Genomic DNA, 20,350 nt, shown 5'->3' on the forward strand with positions numbered 1-20,350 from the left:
TGCATGTAAACACAAAGTGGCTACAAAGGCTATGTGACATTAGCAGCACTAAGGTGCAACAAAGAGGGAAACAAACTGTAAAATCAGTATTTAAAAAATGGCAGTTGTTTATGATACACAGTGCTGTAGGAAATTAAGTGTAATTTTTCTAATGTATTTAGGGTTTACATCTACTTTAATGATTAAAATGTTTTGCTCTATGATACGTTTGCACATGTAGGATAAATATTGTTGACAAACATGTTTTGTTAGTATACTGTACATAAAATTGACCATTCTCAGTTTCAGTTATTGTTTGCATTAGCCACTGGTATGTGTTACCACGTTCTTTAAGATAGTTTCCTGTTTTTGTAGACATCTATTTATATGGTATATGATGACTACACACACGACCAGCTGCATCACATTGTCATCGCTTGAATGCAGTCATACTAATAATCTTCTCAATAATTTGGTGGAAATATTACAATATGGTGGCCATCTGTGCACTAATGATGCAACTATATCTATATGTATAACCAATATATTGTCATTCTTGCTACAATTTTTTTCATCTTGCAGACAATGAGGATCCTGACAGTGCTGTTGATGATCGTGATAGTGATTACCGAAGCGAGACCAGCAATAGTATCCCTCCAGCTTACTATTCAACATGCCAGCCAAATGCCTCTGTACACCAATATCCTGTGAGACACCAGTACAGCTCCCATGGTTCTTATACTGACTCTGTACACAGCTATGAGATGGATTTTTCAGATCACCGGCCAGTCAGGTACAGATAGACCGTTATTGCACAGCAATGTTAAAGTAGTTTTGTTGTAGTCTAAAAATAATTATTATTAAACTGATTATGGGATTACGGTTAACATTTCTTATTACATTAATGTCTGTGGGATGGCAGGATGGAGGGGTGTGTGTGATCCCCTCTGACCTGTCTCCTCTTTCCCTGCATGGCAGGCATTACGATAGCGCAGACTCTGCCACTAACGGGCGCAGTGATGGGGAGTCTGTCTCCGGTTCAAGCCGCCTCACCAGTCGGCAGCACTCTCTGGAGAGCCGGCAGTCACTAGACCTGTCTGATAGGTGGGTCAGTCCCAAAATGTTGCAGTGTTGATGCTGCAGAGTGCTGTGCTCGTCCTTTGCGCATGCCAAGACAGGCCATAACATATTTAACTGATATAATTGACAAGGCTCTTGAGAAGGATTCGGAATGTTGCAAGATAATTTTCTACTTATTACAGATGCTTTGGCACTGGAGTAACAGAGTTAGGTTTAAAGTACAGAAAAAATGTACTTCCTTCATACAGGAATATTTATGTGAAAAGCAGGATAGCACTGCTTTCAAGCAAGAAAAATTACACGGTAAATAAGAACAATACAGTAAGGCAGTAGCAGAAAGGGTCATCTTCAAATAAGTAAATAAAGTCACTGACCATTATTACTTTATTAAAGATTAAATAATGTTAGTGCAGTTTCTTGCTGATCAGCAATGCGTATAATAAAATGGCAATATAACAATTTTAACGGCAATCTTCTAAATAAATAATCAAACCTGATCTATAAATCAATCAAAAGAAGTTTAAAATTAAGTCCTGCTCAAAATTATATTCTGTGTTCAACAAGTGACCACTATTGGGCTTATTTACTATACTAGAGTTGTTGGTATTCTTAAAAAAATTTATTGTGTGAATATTCACTTCAATTACCGTATTTATCGGTGTATAACACCCCAAGTTTAGGAGGGAATTTTAAGGAAAAAAACTTTTAGGAGGGAAGTTTAAGGAAAAAAACTTACATTTAAATGCCCATCAATGCAGCTTTATCAGTGTCCATCTGCAGCCTTGTTAGTGTCATTTTCAGCCTTGTCATTTTAGCCTTGTCAGTGTCATTTGCAGCCTTGCATTGCAGCCTTGTCAGTGTCATTTGTAGCCTTGCATTGCAGCCTTGTCAGTGTCATTTGTAGCCTTGCATTGCAGCCTTGTCAGTGTCATTTGCAGACTTGCATTGCAGCCTTGTCAGTGTCATTTGCAGACTTGCATTGCAGCCTTGTCTGTGTCATCTGCAGCCTTGCATTGCAGGCATGTCAGTGTCATTTGCAGACTTGCCTGTGTTCTCAGCAGCGCTCGGTAGCTCTCGGCCATTCTCGTCGGTTTTCGGCTGTTCTCTATGACTCTCGGCAGCTTTCGGCCACACTTGGCCATTCTCGGCGGCTTTCAGTCGCATGTAGGACTGCGAGAGCGCCTGAAAGCCGCAGAGAATGGCCTAAAGCCGCCGAGAGCAGCCGAGAGCGGGCAAAAGCAGCTGAGAATGGACGAAAGCCGCAGAGAGGCTCACAATCGGCAGGGGATCAGCATATTTCCCCCTGATTTTAAGGGGAAAAAGGTGTGTGTTATACGCTGATAAATACGAGATCCAAAGATGTGCAAATGAAATAAGTAAACAGGAATTTACATGTTACAATTCAATAATTGAAGTGAATATTCACACAACTCCTTTAGTAAAGTGGTATCCATATATATAGAAACATGTAGGGGTTCCATTCTCCTACAGTAACCCTTGAGACACTTGCTTTACAGTGGTTTACAATGCTTGTGGGCTGGAGCATTGCTAGGATTCTAAAAGTCAAAGGACACCCGTGGAAATACAGAAGAGTGAAAAACCGCATCACATATAGCATACTGTGTTCAGTGCTTAACAGTGTGCATGGCTTAAAAGAGCCTGGTTAAATAGTTAAATAGCACTTATATGTCCCGTCCATGTATCCACAAAAATGTGCTTTAAAGAGACACTGTCACTTTTCTCATTAAGAGAAAAGTGACAGTGTCTCTCCATTGGACATGACCACCATGTACTCACCTTTCCTGTGCTCTTGCACAGTCACTGGTTCTTCCACATTTATCAAGATTACCTGACACTTTCACAGTACCCTTGCTTAAAATCCAATTGCTATGCCCAAACATTATTACATGACCAGGGGGGGGGGGCTTTGGGGGGAGTGACATTACCATATTAACAACAGAGCTGATTTTTAGCACAGGTAGCTGATAGGGAGTCCAGGTAAGGTGAATATGTGGGGGGTCGGGGAATGCCCTTTGCAGACACAATGTCATTTAGCCCTGTTTGTGCGAGGTGACATGTTTCTTTAAATACTGTGCCCCAAGCAAGTTCTAACAAGTCCACATTAATCTCAAAACCTAAATAAAAACTTACATCAACCTTCAACTTACAGCACAGATTACAGTGTGCAGAAGTCACATTTTTATAGCATACAGCATAACTTATAGTGTGCTGTGGTCAGGAATATGTACTGTTACAGAGTGTATCTGTGAGGAGATTGTAATATACTACACAGCTTACAGAATGTGGCAGGTAGGAGTATGTAACATACAGTACAGCTTACAGTGTGCAGAAATCAGGATTATGTAATGTTCAGCAAAGTTTACAGTGTGCAACCATCAGGAGTAATATCCCAGCACTGATCCACCATCTTCCAAACCATAATCTCCTCCTCCTTCAGTAGACACCTACCCCCCCCCCCCCCCCCCAGATCCTGAACACTTCCCAAGCCCTGTGTAGCAAGATTCATCTCTGTGAAGTTGCATTCTCCTGTCACATGCTCTAAGACAGTGGTCTCCAAACTGCGGCCCCTTGCTTGCCTTGGGTCACTTTTGTTCCCACCGCTGCAAGACACTATTCCTCCCACTGACACCAACAAAGGGGCATAATTCCTGTTCCTTACATTTACAACGGGGCACTAATTCTCCCATTGACACCAATGATGGTGCACTATTACTCTCACTAATTCCAGAGATGCATTAATAATCCCACTGGCAGCAGTACAAGTTACTACAAAAAAACAAACAGAAGAGAGCACACCAGCCTTCCACAGCATTTATTTAAGATTAACAAGAAGACTAATACTCACAAAACATGTGAATTAAAATCGCTCATCGAACTACTCATCTATAGCCTAGTAGTCCTAGTTTTGGCACACTCCAGATTGCAGGGGGACCTCACTGGGATCCTTTATGGCTAATGCATTTTTAAGGTAACACCTTCTTCATCAGAGCCAAACCAAACAAGTTCCTTCCACTGAATTTAAACTAACATAGACGACATGAGGGCCCAGAGCACCTCCCCTTGAATGGCGGGAACAAGTGAAAAAGAGGGAGAGAAAGAGACCAGCCCGCTGAGACCAAAAACAGTGCAAAGGCAGCGCAAATTTGCTTTCCACTCAAAATAACTCACCACACAGCCATTAATGTCTAAACCGCTGTCTAAACCCTGTTGTCACATGAAAAGATAGAATAAAATATTTACAAATATACATATATATATATATATATATATATATATATATAGCTCCAAGATTCCCCTTGCGCTGCTTACTTGCCTTTCTGGAGGCCACAAAGTTTAGGCAAACAGGGGAATGCTGTAAAATGCCTCAAAAATACATGTGCCAAACACATCTTAGTACCAATCTTTACCAGCTGGCAGCATTTCATGTGGAAATTGTATTCACTGCTGTCAAACCTACTTAAAGTTGAAGTTCAACTAAAAACAAAAAAACAAAAAAAAAAATTTCCTGAACTGTGTAGGTAGCTGGATTCTGTAGAAATCTTCTGTGGAGGGATGCCCAGTCCTCTTCCTGCTGCTTCCAGCATTGATTAACTTAATAGCTCTTCTGCAAATGGATTGGAGACCACCCTTATTTGTCCTCCTCCAGTAAGAATATTTTCATTGTAGACTTTTCATCACATCTAATACAATCTGTAAGTAGGGGACTCCCTATGAGTTCCCATTGGGAAATTGTTCACTGCAGCTTCACAGAAGACTCAGATCTATTAACGCCGTGGTCATCAACCCTGTCCTTGGGGTCACTAACAGGCCAGGTTTGCAAGATAACTGAAATACATCACAGGTGATATAATTTTCTGCTCAGTGATTGCAGTATTCGAGTCTGCATCTCCCCAAGGTAATACATAAAACCTGGCCTGTTAGTGGGCCCTGAGGATTGGGTTGATGACCACTGTATTAACGCCCTCAGTGCTAGAAGTTCAGCAGGAAGAGGATGAAGCATCCCTGCAGAGAAGATTTTTAAAAATCCTACAGAGAATTATTTTTTTATTTTTTAGATAAACTTTAGCTTTAAGCTTAGGCCGCGTACACACGAGCGGATTGTCTGCCCAACTAAGTTCGTCAGACAATCTGACAGACAGTCCGTTCAACTTTTGAATGAACGGACTTGACCACACACGATGAACAGACAGTCCGCTGAAAGCTTGCGTGATGACGTATACAGCACGTACGACGGGACTAGAAATACGACGTCCAATACACTGCAATGCAACCTTCGGCCGTGTAAATCCTTTCTGAGCATGCGCCATACTTAGTCCGTCCAACTTGCCTACACACGAGCGGACTGTCCGCTGAAACCAAGTTTGGACGGACAAAACCAAGTTTGGACGGACAAAATTACGGAAATTCCGAAAGACTTAGTCCGTCAGACTGTCCGCTGAAAAAGTCAGCTGAAGCCCACACACGAGCGGATTGTCCGCTGAAACACGGTTCAGCGGACTAAGTTGGGCAGACAATCCGCCCGTGTGTACGCGGCCTTAGCGGGTATTTGAAGGGGAACACCTTTGCATTTGTAGTAATCACAACATTAGTTTTGCAAATAGCTGCTTTAAATTGCATACACATATATGCACTGTATATACACTATTTTACAAATGTCTCTTTTTTATATTAGTAAACTAACCTTATTAAAAATATCATACATTTGTTATCATAAAGATAACATTTAAACTTAAAAGGACAACATTTAAAAAAAAAAACACAAATCTCTGAGATTTTCCAAAGCAGATTATTCTTCCAAATATCATAAAGTTAAGGAACAGAGTAAAAGTTGCCCAATTTAATCCTTTGGTGTAACCCACTGTTTAGTGCGATAATATACTAAAACACTGAAAAGCAAAAATAAAAGATGACCTTATTTCCCTTGATGAAAGGAAAAGAGAAAGTCAGATTTTGCAGGGATAAACCAAATGTATACAAATTTGGACTCTGCCTTTAATATTATGTTAAACTAGTTATATTTTCCCCAAGGACAAACTGTTTGTCATGTGTACTTGTGATATACTTGTATACTGTAAAGGACTGTCACCCGTGGTTACTATTATAAAGATAAAAAAAAAAAAAGAAACCTGGATTTTTTATCCCAGACTTTTGTTACCTAATGGGTTGTCTGTGTTCATCATACATGTGCACTTGTGTAATGGGGGACAACTTGGGACATTCTTCCTAAAGCATAATTTTACATGACTACAAGAAATGGTCCCAAGTAAGTGGGATATTTTCAAAAAAATTAAATTCTCAATCAGTTGAACTGAAACATGGGTGAAAAAAATATGATGTGTCCACCGCTGCCCTCCCCTTCCCCTGCAAAATTGTAGAATCCAACATCAGATTATATTTTCAGTGAGGATGTAGTGAAACCTGGAATTTGGCTTATCCATTCTGATACGGGGTAGCCTGTTAGTGCTGTTATGTGAAAAGGAACAAATTCAGTCTATCAAGATAATGTAAATGTTTTACTTTAACAATATAAATTACTACAATTTATGCAGACTCAAAACTTTATTTGTACTGCTAATACATTTTACAAAATTCTTTGCAAAATTATAATAAAACACAATTCCACAGAAGATAATACAGAACTTTATAATTTAGCTTACGATCCTAGCATTTCTCTACGTGAGGTTCAGTGAATTTACTGTTTCTATATTAAATTTTCAGAATATTTTTAAGTTATTCTTGGCCTGTCATGGGGTGTGTATTTGTATATCTGTCTGCATGCGCGCTTAAGGTTTTCCTGTTGCAAGTTGGGGTCAGTGTATGATCTATTTATTTTTTCAATTTACTGATAATTCTTCTACATGTTATGGTATATGGGCTCCACTGTTCAGTTGTTTGTGATACTTTGCAAATTTATAAAACAATAAGGGAAGTAATGCAGAGTTATACCTATACCTATAGTGATAAAAACGTACATAGATTTTAATTGTTTTTGCATATATTTTATATAATACATATTAAATAACGAACACAGCTGGATCCTCTATAACCCACTCCAAGATCATTTTGTATATTTGATAAACTGTGATTTGTCAGTTGTCAAAATGTTGCCATAGTTTTAAAACAGAGCAAGTCAGTGAAATTTGTAACATGCTGGGTTATTAAGTAGAACTGAAGCCCATTTACTAAAAATAATGAGGTGTTTGAAGTAATTCAGTGGTTACTCTACTAGTGTAAATTTTCAATCAGAGTTACAATATAAGAGTTTCTAAGAGTTTCCTATTTGTTTTCATGATGGTTAATTTATTTATGCTGCAAAGATATTGCCCTTGTTCAAGCCAGTTTTGCTTTAATATGTGCACACATGGGGTTAATATACTAAGGGCTATTAGGCACATTTGCAAGGGAATATTCCATTAACTTGATGTGGTATAAATAAACTTTGGAAAGAAGGAATCAGATGATTTGATTCTGGAAGTCAGTAGAGCATCATCTCATTCACCAAGCTAAGATAAAATTCTATTAAACTCTCAAAGTGAACAACCTTTTTGCCTTTAGTAAGTCCACCCACTAGAGCCTGATTTACTAAAGACAAGCTCGTGCTCGTAGGATGAACAGAAATCCTACTCACTTTCTTATGAATTCTGCACCTGCACAGTGGCCTATGTGAACACGTCAGTGTCCTTTTTAGAAGCACGCACATGCACAAAAACAGCACAAAACTAGGCTCAAGCCTGTGCAGACCTGTGCCATGGAACCATAAAAGCCTGTGTGTTCACATCAAATGTCAAAGCTACACTAGTAATAATAATACATAACTTGTTTGTTTACACTATATGTTATCTTGAGGTATGTGTGTAGTCATGCAGATAAACCCTCTCATCAAATACGATGTATGTAACAGTCTGAAGAATATAAAAAATGTGCAGCCCACTGAGGATAAGACATACCTTCCTCCCTGATCCACTTATCTTTCTTCTAGTAAGGTCCTGGCTGTCTCCACTTTAAACTGTGCATGTGCATTATAGCCCCATGATTCAGGGATACCACCTGATCCTTGGTTTACGCTAAACCACTGTGTGAACTTTGCATACACAGCCAAGACCTCCTTTGGCTGGAAGGTCTTGCAAATTGTGTAATCCGTAGGGATTTTCACTGCTGGCAGTTGCCTGTAAGCCCTTGTACACACAGTCGAACATTCTGCCAACAAAATCAGTTGGATTTTGTCCGACGGATTGTGTCCGAAACTGTTGCATACACACGGTCGGACGAAGTTGTGGGAAAATCCGATCGTTCAGAACGTGATGACGTTATTTCGTTACGATGGGACTATGTTCACGCTAGTAGCCAATAGCTTTGGTGTAGGATTTTGATCTGAGCATGCGTGGCACTTTGTCCGATCAAAATTCTCTACACATGATTGGAGTATGTCTGATCGGACCAGTTTGTTGGAAAATATTTCCAACAAGTTGGAAAATTGAGTCCGACGGATATTCCGACGGAAACAGTCCGATGCATACCACACACAGTCGGATTATCTGACAAAACGGTCTGATAGGACACATTCCGTCGGAATCTCCGATCGTGTGTACAAGGGCTTAGGTGTAAATATTTTTTTTTGTTCTCACCACTTGGTACTGTTTTTGGATATCTGGGTAGTTTACTGTATGCTCCAATCACTGCTGAAAGAAAAAAGGATGTGTGTGCAATCCTATAATAGTTTATTAGGGGATACAGGACCAGCTTGTATGATGGGCAATAAAAATGGTGTTAAGTCTGAGGGATAAAACAAGAAAGACTGCAGGGACTTAAAATGCACAGCCCCTAGGACAGTAGGGAAACCTTTATTTACATGCTTGACAAAGACTTTCAGCAGAGTTAATTAGTAATTTAACAGTAAAGCCCGGCACACACAGGATGAACATTGGATGGTATCGGCATTTTCAGTAGAAACCAGCTGATATTCTGCCTTTGTGTACAGCAGCTGGTTCGACAGAAGGAGGCTGAACATCTGGCTTTTGTCGAAGGGGTATGGCTGAAAAAGGTCTGCCGATCGCCTTCCGAACAGCTCTCTCAACCAATGGCTTAGATCGCTGACCACAGTGTGTTCTGATGGTGGGGGGGGGGGGGGAGGGGAGGTCACCTGTCTGAACACAATAGCACCGGATTGTAAGTGAGCGCTTCAGGTTTTTTTCGTCTGGCCCTAAGCTGAACCTGTAACTTCAATACTAAGCTTAAGTGAATTTTAAAACAATAACCCCCCCCCCCCCCAACACCAATGTTGACTATTTGGTAAATTTTCAATGTTTATATATATATATATATTGTAGTTAAAAGTTCTTTTAATATGGGACAGGGTTGTTTGTTGATTATTTAAAGGGTATTCTGGAAGATGCATATTTTGATATGAAGGAATGTCAAACTTTTTACAAACACAGGTGGTATTTATTTTTAGTTACACAAAACAGAACACTGATAAATATCCCAGATGAAGTTTAACTTTTTGTTAATTTTATAGAAACTGACTGAATACCATTAAAAAAACTCAGGAAAAATGTACCTATGCATTCTGATGGTTTATTTTTGTAACAGTGATAGATGGGAGATGTACTTTAATTATGTTTATTCTTCTGCTTTCATTTTTCTGCCCCATGTTTTGATCTCTCTAGCCCTACTGGAAGCAGTCGATATGCCTCCTCTGGGGAACTTAGCCGAGATTCTACACAGCTAAGTGATGATTTTGACCCTGAAAATGACAGCCTTCAGGGATCTGAAATAGAAGAAGAACGGGACAGAGACTCGTATCACTCCTGTCATAGTTCTGTCAGCTACCAAAAGGATTCTCCAAACTGGGAAGGAGACGAAGGCCCTGAAGTGTACAGTGAAGATGATGATGATGAAGGTGGCTACCCTGACAGCAGGGATCAGCTTTCTGACAGAGATATTTATGATGATGAGCTTCCAGAAGAAGAAGATAAGGGTGAAAAACTTAAATGTGAGCTAGAGGACACATTGTACTTATCTGGAGAGAGTAAGGAGAAAACACCCCCAGAAATTCCAGTTCAAAAAGAGCGGACTCCAGACGCTACGCCAGAGATTGAGGCAGTACCAGTAGTCCAAGGGGCTTTGATGGACAGGTGAGAAGGAAAAACAGTTTGGGATGAATTCTTCACACTAGTGATAGAAAGAGTAAATATACTTTTTGAATAGAAAAATCAATGTAATTATGTTTTATTGCTTGCACTAATTGAATTTAGATTATTTGGCTACATACAAAAAAAGGTTGCTGGGGCTGTTGGAAACTGATCTAATTTGCTTCCTTAAAAAGGAGCCTGTAGGTTTTGGCCTGACATCATCCTTTCTGCAACACTTAGTGAATCATCAACCAGGAAGAAGCCTATGCTTATCAGAAGTCCCATCAAATTATATGCATGTGCTTATTCTGAGCTGGTGACTCACCAAGTGATAACAGATGCATAAGAATGAACATGTACTATGTACCTGTGCTGACAGGTTATTCTAAATATCTCCACTAAACAAATCTTTTGGGCTGAAGCATGAAGGTTTTAAGGAAATCCATCACAAAATTGCTCTCTTTTGCCGGATGATCCAACCAGGAAGTCAGTTATTTTTCTTCTTTAACAGACCAAGCTGTCCAGAAAAAGTGGCAGTTAGAGGGTTGTCACAAACCATTTAACACTGACAGGGGTTAAAGTGTTCAGCTTTTATTAATTTATGTAAACCTTTATCCTAAGTTGTAACTGCTTAAAAAGTGTTAGCTAGAGTGCATCAAGAGTTCAGACACCCTAAGAAAGGAATTGTGTTACTGGCATTATAACCAGGCAAAACTAATGTGAAAAAGCCAAGCAGAGAAAATGAATGCAGCCAGAACATTTAAGCTGCAATATATTGTATTTGTGGTTTTTAGTTTAATACTGCTTTAACTGGGATATTGCTTTATTGCTCTGTCATCTGCAAAAGAAAAATAGAAGTTGTATAATGATGTCTTTAACTCAATGTCCACCAAGCACTAAAATCTGAAAGATCTTTAAAGCAAAATAGTATGGACACTGAGCAACCATAACTTTATGACCACTGACAGGTTAAGGGAATAATATTGATTATCCTGTTTTCCCTGAAGTGGATGTGTTGAAAGCAGAAAAAAATAGGCATCACAGTATGTTATGTATAGGACTGCATAGCCACAAAACAGTCAGGGTGCCTGTATTCTGACCTATGTCCACAGCCAAAAAGACCTACAGTGGATATGTGAGCCTCAGAACTGGACCAAGGTGCAATCAAAGAAGGTGACCAGGTCTGATTAATCACTTTTTTATTTCACATCATGTAGATGGCCAGGTGCATGCACATCACGTACCTGGGGAAGAGATTGCACCAGATGCAGTATGGGAGGCAAGATGGCAAAGGTGTGATGCTTAGGCAATGTTCCTGGGAAACCTTGGGTCCTGCCATTCATGTTGGATGTTACTTTGGCATGTACCACCTACCTAAACATTGTTGCTGACCAATAACCAAGTACACCCCTTCATGGAAACTGTATTCCATGATGGCAGGGACCTCTTTCAGAAGGATAATGCACTCTATCACATTGCAAAAATAGTTTAAGAATGGTTTGAGGAACACAACATTGAGTTCATGGTGTTGATTTGGCTTCCAAACTCTCCAGATCTCAATCCATTGAGCATCTATGGGATGTGCTTGAAAAACATGTCCGATCTATGAAGGCCCTACCTCACAACTTACAGGACGTAAAAGATCTGCTTCTGACAGCTTGGTGCCAGATACCGTAGCATTGCCTTCAGAGGTCTAGTGGCGTCCATGCCTTGACAGGTCAGGGCTGGTTGGCATCTACACGGGGACCTTTTCAATATTGGGTAGGTGGTCATAAATTTATGGCTGATCAGTCATTATAGGAATACTATATTATTATTATACAGGATTTATATAGCGCCAACAGTTTACAAAGTGCTTTACAATGTAGAGGGGGACAGTACAATTACAATACAGTTCAATACAGAAGAAATAGGAGGGCCCTGCTCATGGAGCTTATTTGAACTCCTATTTTTAAAATATTACTATTGCCCTAATTAAATTGTTATTTGTTTTGCCAAATAGCCTATCCAGTATTATTACATTCATTATGTCTTCACAAATCACAGAGATGAGAGCACAGGAATGTCGAGGGCCAAGTCTAATTGGCTGAGAGCATTTAACAAGGTGCGGATGCAGCTTCAAGAAGTAAGTGTAAAACAACTCTATTCACCAGGTAAAATTGGGACTAACAATAGTGCATGTACTGTTTAATTCTTCTTTCAACTGCACAGTACTCATAGCTCAGTCACCTTTTTGTTACCTTGTTTGACTGGCATTTTTATATGTTCATATTTTGTTTTATTTGTATTTGTATTTTGTTTTTTATTTTGTGTCATTTTGTGATTTTTTTTCCATTCAGAACGACTCCCTCACTCTGCCCCCTCCCTGCTCATACCCTCTTCCCAAACAGCACTTTGTCCCATGCAAAGAGGCCAGAGATATCCAGTACAGGTAGGTGAGCAGTCAGCAATGATTATCTCAAGGTATTCTCTGAGTATGGGCTCAGGTATGCCCATGGTGTCTAAATGGTGTCTAAACCATATATATATATATATATATATATATATATATATATATATATATATATATATTGTCTATAAAATGTATTCACCCACTTAGAAGTTTTTTTTAAATTTATTGTCAAATTGAAAAATGATCTCTGCAAAATGATTTAGAATAATTATAATAGTTTTTTCCAAAGACATATAATTAGATAAATAAAGAGAATTTGTTACACGTTGCATCATGCATTACACCATACTTTGCAAAGGTATTTTTACTATCACTTGAAACAAATTCTCTTTATTTATCTAATTATATGCACCTGGGAGACTCTGAAGGTAGCTGGAATAAGGTCCCATTGTGTGATAAAACCAAGAAAGCACATTTGTGGCCATAAGAGCCACTGCTTTGACATAAGCCATAAACTACACTTCATTATAAATTCATCATTTTCACCATGAAGCATGGTGGTAACAACAGCATGCTCTGGGGATGTTTTTCTGCTGTAGGCCCTGAAAGGCTGTGAGGATAGAATAAATACAGCTAAATATAAAGAAATCCTGGAGGAAAACCTAATACAGTCGGCAAGAAACTCAAGTCTTGGCAGAAGATTTGTCTTTTAGCAACACAACAAAGTTAACAAAGTTAATGGCCAAGTCAGAGTATGGATCACAGTCCAATTGAGAATCTCATGTGGCTGGATTTGAAAAAGGTTGTTCATTAAACATAACTGCAGAAGGCCAGTTTTGCAAAGTGAAGTGGGGCAACTAATGCTGGCCATAGATGGATCGAAATTTGATCAGTTTGTGGCTGTCTTGTTAAGCATCATTGAATGGACAATTTGGAAAACTTTTATCGATCTGTGGCTGTAGCTACTCCTTAGTGTACAATGACAGTCTATTTGGTGGCAATTCCTTCATCCACCTTGTTTGTATTCCTGGAGCTGAATGAAAAAAAAATTTAACCATCTACTGTATGGCCAGCTTAACTTAAAGTGGATGTACACAGTAAATTTGTTTTATCTTTTTTCATTTCAGCTATTTTTAGAGATTTGTAGAGATCGGTATTCACTTTGAAATTAAAGAATATATTTCGACTTAGTGTGAAAAAAAAAAAGACAAAAATAAGTTCATTGTTATTCAGTCTTCCATGACAGTAAGACAGGAAAACTTTCAAGGGGGTGAATACTTTTTAGGCAGTGTAGTAAGGCTTCTTTCTAAAGTAAAACACTTTGGAGCCAAAATTACTGGTGACAGTAGACAGTAGGACACAAGTTCAGTAATTTATAATATTTTTTAAATAAATGAAATACTTTCAATAAAAGTATCAGTGAAATAGTTTAAGGGTTCATGTACACAGGGCAGTTGAAAACCTTTTCTGAATGCTGGAAAATTGACAGGAAACTTATGGTGAAAAACGTCCATTTTACAGCTTTTCCATATCAAGTTTATGCAAGTTTAGCAGCAGGTATGAGCATTTGAGGTTAGAAGCATTTTTTAACCACTTCCCAACCACTGCATGCCGATGTGCATCCCTACTTTGAGGACGAATATCGTTGTTATGGCAACAGCTAGCTGCCATAACCCCGGTATCCCCGTGTTCGGCCAGCGGTCTGATACAAGATAAAAGTGGTCTCTGTGGCGGATTCACCACGAGATCACTTTTAACATCGGCGGGAGAGGGACCCCCCTCCCGCCAAAGATCCGGTGCCCTCTGCCGCTTACCGGCGCCGACGGCAGTGGTGGAGACAATCGGATCCTTCCTATGGCTGTGCATGGAGATGAGTGAGGGGAAGATGGCACCCACCCGTCTCCATAACACTGCAGGGTGGAAGCAACATCAAAACGTCACTTTCGTCCATAGCTCTTAAAAGGCCTTTTTTTTTGTTTTATTGCATGTTAGTATAAATATGAGTTTTTTTTCTATTACAAGGGATTTTTACATTCCTTGTAATAGGAATAAAAGTGATGAATTTTTTTTTTTAAAACAGTGTAAAAATAAAAGGTAACATAAATAAGAAAAAAAAAATTTAAATGTACCCCGTCTCGCCGAGCTCGCATGCAGAAGCGAACGCATACGTGAGTAGTGCCCGCATATGAAAACGGTGTTCAAACCACACATGTGAGGTATTGCCGCAATTGGTAGAGCAAGCGCAATAATTCTAGGCATAGACCTCCTCTGTAACACAAAACATGCAACCTGTAGAATTTTTTAAATGTTGCCTGTGGAGATTTTTAAGGGTAAAAGTTTGTCGCCATTACATGAGCGGGCGCAATTTTGAAGCGTGACATGTTGGGTATCAATTTACTCGGCGTAACATTATCAATAATTCAAAACAGTGTATTTCTTTTTTAAAGACCTCTGCGCAAATACGGTGTGACAGAAATTATTGCAACAAAAGAAAGAATAATGTTTAATGTTTGGGGGTTCTAAGTAATTTTCTAGCAAAAATAACTGTTTTTAACTTGTAAACAATACATCTAAGAAAGGGAAACGGTCCTTAAGTGGTAAAAGTTAACCTCAGGAGACCATCCCAAATGCCCACAATGCATGAAAAATAAGTAAATTATTACCTATTTTAGTCATTCTGTGAGAGAAGAGAGAGCAGCAGCAGAGAGAGAGCAGGGTGCTTGTAGATAGCTGTCTTATTTTTTGTGTTTTCACTATGAATGCCATCATGAGCATGTGTGACTAAATAATCCTGATGTTGCTGTTGCTGAGGCCCCAAAGACATAGAAAATTGTACGAGAGGACCAGAGTTTGTCGGCTACTGGACTCATCTATTGATGCAGGCAACAGCATATGGTGAAATGTGTGTTTTTTCAACATTTTTAAGTGTTCAAAAATTATCAGAATAGTTTTCCCCTTTAAAAACGCTCATAAACGCAAATACCCATAAATGTGGTTTACCATGGTTACAAGCTTTTGGTGTTTGAAATGCCAGTAAACTACAGTCCTAAATGCAATTTTTCTTCTGTCAAAAAGAAGCCTGTAACCTTAACTGCCTCTAAACTACTATGAACAACTGAGTGTACATGTGGAGATAAGATAACACAGAGGAGAGTTCAGGGACTGCTGAAAAAAATGCCCACCTCCTACTAAACTTCAGTTTAGCAGCTGTAGTATACATGAGGCCTAAGAGTGTTAGGTTTAATGGAATAGATTCAATAATTACATTAGGTATTTTAAATTCTTAAATAGTTTAGAATTCTTGTAAGTCTTAAAAATCTTTTTTTTTTCTTTCTGAATGAAAATTATTTTTCCATTCCTCAAACTCCATGCTACCATAGTAACCACCACACCCTTCATCACAAGTGTCTACACACATATTTGTATTGCAGAGAAGGGAAGAGGATGTGTCTGTCCAGGTCTATTACATTAGAGTGCATTGGGTTGTAAGCTGGGCACAGACAGTTTTTTGTTGTTCAGCCAGTAGGCTGAACAAAAAAAACAAAACTAACAGTTTCCTCCATCCACACAAGCGAGGTGGATGGACAAATTACCCAAACAAGGACATTGTATTCTGATAGTGGCTCCTGCTGCTGTCAGAATACACTGATCAATAACTGCAGTCACTGATCCGCAAGACTTTCCAGTGTGTCTTTTTTTCGACAGAAGTCCATCTAATGATGGACTTCTGTTGAAAAGGGAGGAACACACACACAGATCGAAATTTGTCTGGTCCCTGCTAAACCAGCTGAATTGCAATCTGTTTATGCCCAGTTTTACTCTTGTACCTCTCAAACTGTTCAGTCATCTTTAGAAATATTGTACAGCTACTGTAACTTGACAGTGTAGGTAGGTCTAGAAAAATTGAGGTTGTCAATACAAAGTCTGTCTGACTGCATATCTATTTCTGTGAGTTCATTTGGGTTTTGAGGGCAGTAGGGCGAATATGGTGGGTGTTCTAGTTTATGTGCACAAAATATATGTAATTTACTAGACACTATACCCACACTGATGACTACCTTTTTTGTACTGTTGACCTAATTGTTTTGCATGTGATTACAAGCCCCTAGAAATTGGGGCTGAATTACTAAAGCCTTATAGGTCTGGTCTAAAATGTTCACTTTACAAAAGTAATGTTAATAGAGTAAGATGAAGCTGTTTTCAATCATCCAGTCATTTGCAAGTAGAAATCTTATTTTTTGTAGTTTTCCTTTGCTTATGTTTGGGCATTTAAAGTGAACAAATCTCACTATTCAAGCATTCAATTTTCAAAGTTAACATTGTCTACTTGTAAAAACAAACAACTTAGTTCCTTTTTTTTATCCACAGCCAGGGCATAATATAGTTTCCATTATTTTAATTGCACATATTACTTAAGGAGGGGTAAAAAGTTTGCTTAGGCTAAGTTTGCACAGGCTTTGAATTTTAAAGATACCTTTAACATGCATTTATATGCCTATAGCATTAATGCGCATTTCAGATGTGTTGCACAGAATTTCAGTTCACGTCACACATCGCTCCTCAAATGCCCAGTGAGATTTTATAGAATTTTGTTTCAAATGTCCATTTCTGCATTTCAGTAGAAGTCAATGGCGGTGGTTGGAAGGCACCCACGCTCTGTAGGCAGCATTCTTTTTGCCTCATCACGATGTAAGGCAATGCTGACACTGCCATGTGTACGATTTCTCTTTTAACAATTGTGAGTGGCATGTATAGGACGTCAAGAAGAGGTTAAAAACAAGACTCAACCAACCATTTTCACGGCTTTTATAAATGAGGATTAAGGGTGCTTTTAAACCAAACCACATTGTGCCGCAATGTACATATTTTCATGCATCGAGGTTTGTTGCAGTGCCTTAGGCAGCCCTTGCAAAATTATTTTCTGTATCGTCCATTGAGGGACACAGCTTATTGGCAAACGATGTAGGGTTATAGTGCTGCCTACAAGAGAAATGGTCATTAGACACAAAGAAACTGATAGTGAGCCCCCTAGAAACTACAATCCCCTCCACCCCACACCTTGCCAATTACACTAAGGCTTCATTCACACACGATTGTACTTACAGCTGTAGTAAGTATCCAGCTTATTCCTCTGGCTGTATTCACAGGCGAGTGCAAATAGTTGCAACTGCTCAGCTTGTATAAAGCAATGACAGGCTGATAGCAGCCACAACTTTTGTTATGTCTAGATCTGCAGGGCAGTCTGGCTTACCTGCTTTCAGTTCTTGCCAAATTAAATTATTGAAATGGGGATAGGGGTATGAACACTTTACCTCAGTTGCGAAAAGTAAAGGATCTGGACCCAAACGATCAAAACCTGTGGTTAAATCTGCCTCCACATGCAGATATACCCCCAACAGCTCCGTCAGTGGTGGCGGTGGGGGGGGGGGGGCAACACCTGGTGGCTTTCCTGGAGATCTGGGAATGCCACGTGGGTTTGTGAAATATATTTTTAAGCTATTCAGAGATTTTTGAGCTACGAAATTAACCTTCCCACTCCACCCAAACTTGTTTAAGGTTCAAAAACCCTTAGAAAGTATTTGTGCACATTTCCATCTTTGCAGGACTTCAAAGATCTCTTCGCTTTGCCATGAGAGACAACAGTTTTTTCGTGGGTGGGCCCTTCTACCTTACCTTGTTTCAGAGGGTATTTGGAAAGATCCTTTTTCCAGTTCTTAATGTTTTCGTCTAGGATGCTTTTTGGTCATCATATTTCTGAATGATCTGTTGCTATAAAAGTAGATATCTCTGACCTCTGGACCTTGGAGAACTTCAGATGATCTAGGAATTTTAAGAAGTCAACACTGATTCACATCACTTAGAGCCTTAACCTGAAAACCTTCAAAGCCAGCAACTTCCTACTCCAGGAGAGGTTTATGAAACTGCAGCGTCAGGTTCGTCAACTTTAAGCCTGATGTAGGTCTTCCCCAGGGAATTGATATATAAGTGCTTGGATTGATGGTATTCACATTTGAAGCAATTCCACATGTTGAATTCCAAAACTTTACAATAACTAGTAACTAGTACAATCACCAGATAATCCAATTACATCCTTAAACTAAGATGTCTATGTCATGGTCGCTTTTGTCCTCGGCATTGTCTTAAGGCAAGTTTTGCTTCTTTTTTTTTTTACATTGAAAGATTGTCACAACCTATTTACCTCCCTTCTGGGTTAGGGGGGACTATCTGTCTGTTCAGAATTATTAGTCTCTGGAGAAATGCAAACTCCCAACATCCTGGAGTTGTATAATTAGTGGAGAACTATCAGCAGATGCTCGGGGACATAGTGTGTGTCTGCATTTTGGGACACCAGATGTTGATTTGTTCAACAAGAGGCTGTTCAACAAGAGGCTGGAGAGATGCGCCTCCAGGACCCAACAGTGAATGTGGTGAATGCCCTGGTAACCTCACAGGAACAGCATGCTTTGCCATCCCTCCACTGAAGCTCTTACTTTGTCTGCTTCAAAATATCCAAAGTGGGGGTATGCCAGTAATTCAGATTGGTGTTGAAGAGTTTGGTACACCAGCCTCGATCATCAGTTAGCTAACGTTCCATGGTTTCTAACAGATTGGCCAGATCTATTCTCTAAAGGACCAATCTTCCACCACACTTTTTAGTCACTGGCTTTGACGGCTTAGGTCTTAAAATCCAGCTTCTGACACAGAGACATTGTGGATTTTTTTATTCGGACAATGCTTAAAGCTTGTAGATCTTCCTCCAGCAAGATTTGTTGCCAAAAGAGGTCTTTTCCCTTGTGCTTTTTTTGCGGGCCATGTTCTTTCCTTCACTTACATATGTTTGTTTGAACAATATTTTATTCCTAGCACTATAAAGGATCAGATATTGTTTGGCCTTACTCCAACTGTGGTATTTAATCCTAGTATTATCAGTGTTACAAAGAACCCTATTTGAATCATTTTTTTATATATTTCCTTGACATTGTTATCCTGCAAGGCACCCTTTCCTGTTGCTTTGGCCTGTTTTGGGACCAACACTCTTGTTTTTGCACAAAGTGGCACTGGCTTTTATGTTATTTTAATTGCATCCATTTCCAGTTCCCAAAAAGCAAGAAATTGTGCTGCAAGTTTAAAAATTACTTGCTAAGCTATTGCTAGACTTGCCAGGCTTCTCAAATTTGTTGCACAATCGCAGCAAATCTGCATAGCATGACTCCAGATCAACTTTGTTTACAAACATTCTGCAAGTCTGCTGCAAGTTCTGGTTCAGAACTTGTGCTTTAAGTGCCCTGCAAGTGTACATACAACTTGCCAATGAAAATGTGCAGCAAGTTAACAGACTTACAATTCAACAATGCCACGAATTTGTGGCAAGTTACGGTGCTATCTGGTTTCACATCAAAAAATTTCTGCCATTACCTGAATGTGGTAAGGGCCATTTGTTTTACCTGTCAGCCACTGCATCCTTTAGGCAGAAAAAAAGTGCCTCCAGCTTTTAGTTTTATAATTTCTAAGTCTAAGAAATTGATTTGACAGATTTTTGTGTAGGCCTATGAGTTACGAGATAAAGTTCCCCCTTTTTATATTCAAGCCCACTCCACTAGGGCAGTGAGTATTTGGGTCCTTTTACACAGGCATCATCCGTTCAGTTACGTTAAAACAAACAGATTTAGGCTCCATACACAAAGCTCAAAAAGTGCTAGAAAAAAAAATGCTTGATGAAAATAATTTTTTTTTGTGCCAGCTTGTA

General features: G+C 39.2%; 1 protein-coding gene across 15 annotated transcripts in view; it reads left to right on the forward strand.

The window, feature by feature from the left end:
• The window catches only part of UNC13A (unc-13 homolog A), a 308,976-nt gene that overhangs the window by 114,786 nt on the left and 173,840 nt on the right, over positions 1-20,350 (forward strand). For 10 of the 15 annotated variants that reach the window (XM_077475833.1, XM_077475836.1, XM_077475835.1 and 7 more), the window contains 4 exons: positions 562-772; positions 958-1,083; positions 9,747-10,214; positions 12,258-12,336. In XM_077475833.1, coding sequence (XP_077331959.1) covers positions 562-772; positions 958-1,083; positions 9,747-10,214; positions 12,258-12,336 — 884 coding nt within the window. The remainder of the gene's footprint in view (positions 1-561; positions 773-957; positions 1,084-9,746; positions 10,215-12,257; positions 12,337-20,350) is intronic. The other 5 variants (XM_077475841.1, XM_077475840.1, XM_077475844.1 and 2 more) reach the window with 1 other exon arrangement.

Source organism: Lithobates pipiens, unplaced genomic scaffold, assembly GCF_037356315.1.
Source record: "Lithobates pipiens isolate NorthernLeopardFrog02 unplaced genomic scaffold, aLitPip1_a1.2 Scaffold_13, whole genome shotgun sequence".
NCBI lineage: Eukaryota > Metazoa > Chordata > Amphibia > Anura > Ranidae > Lithobates > Lithobates pipiens.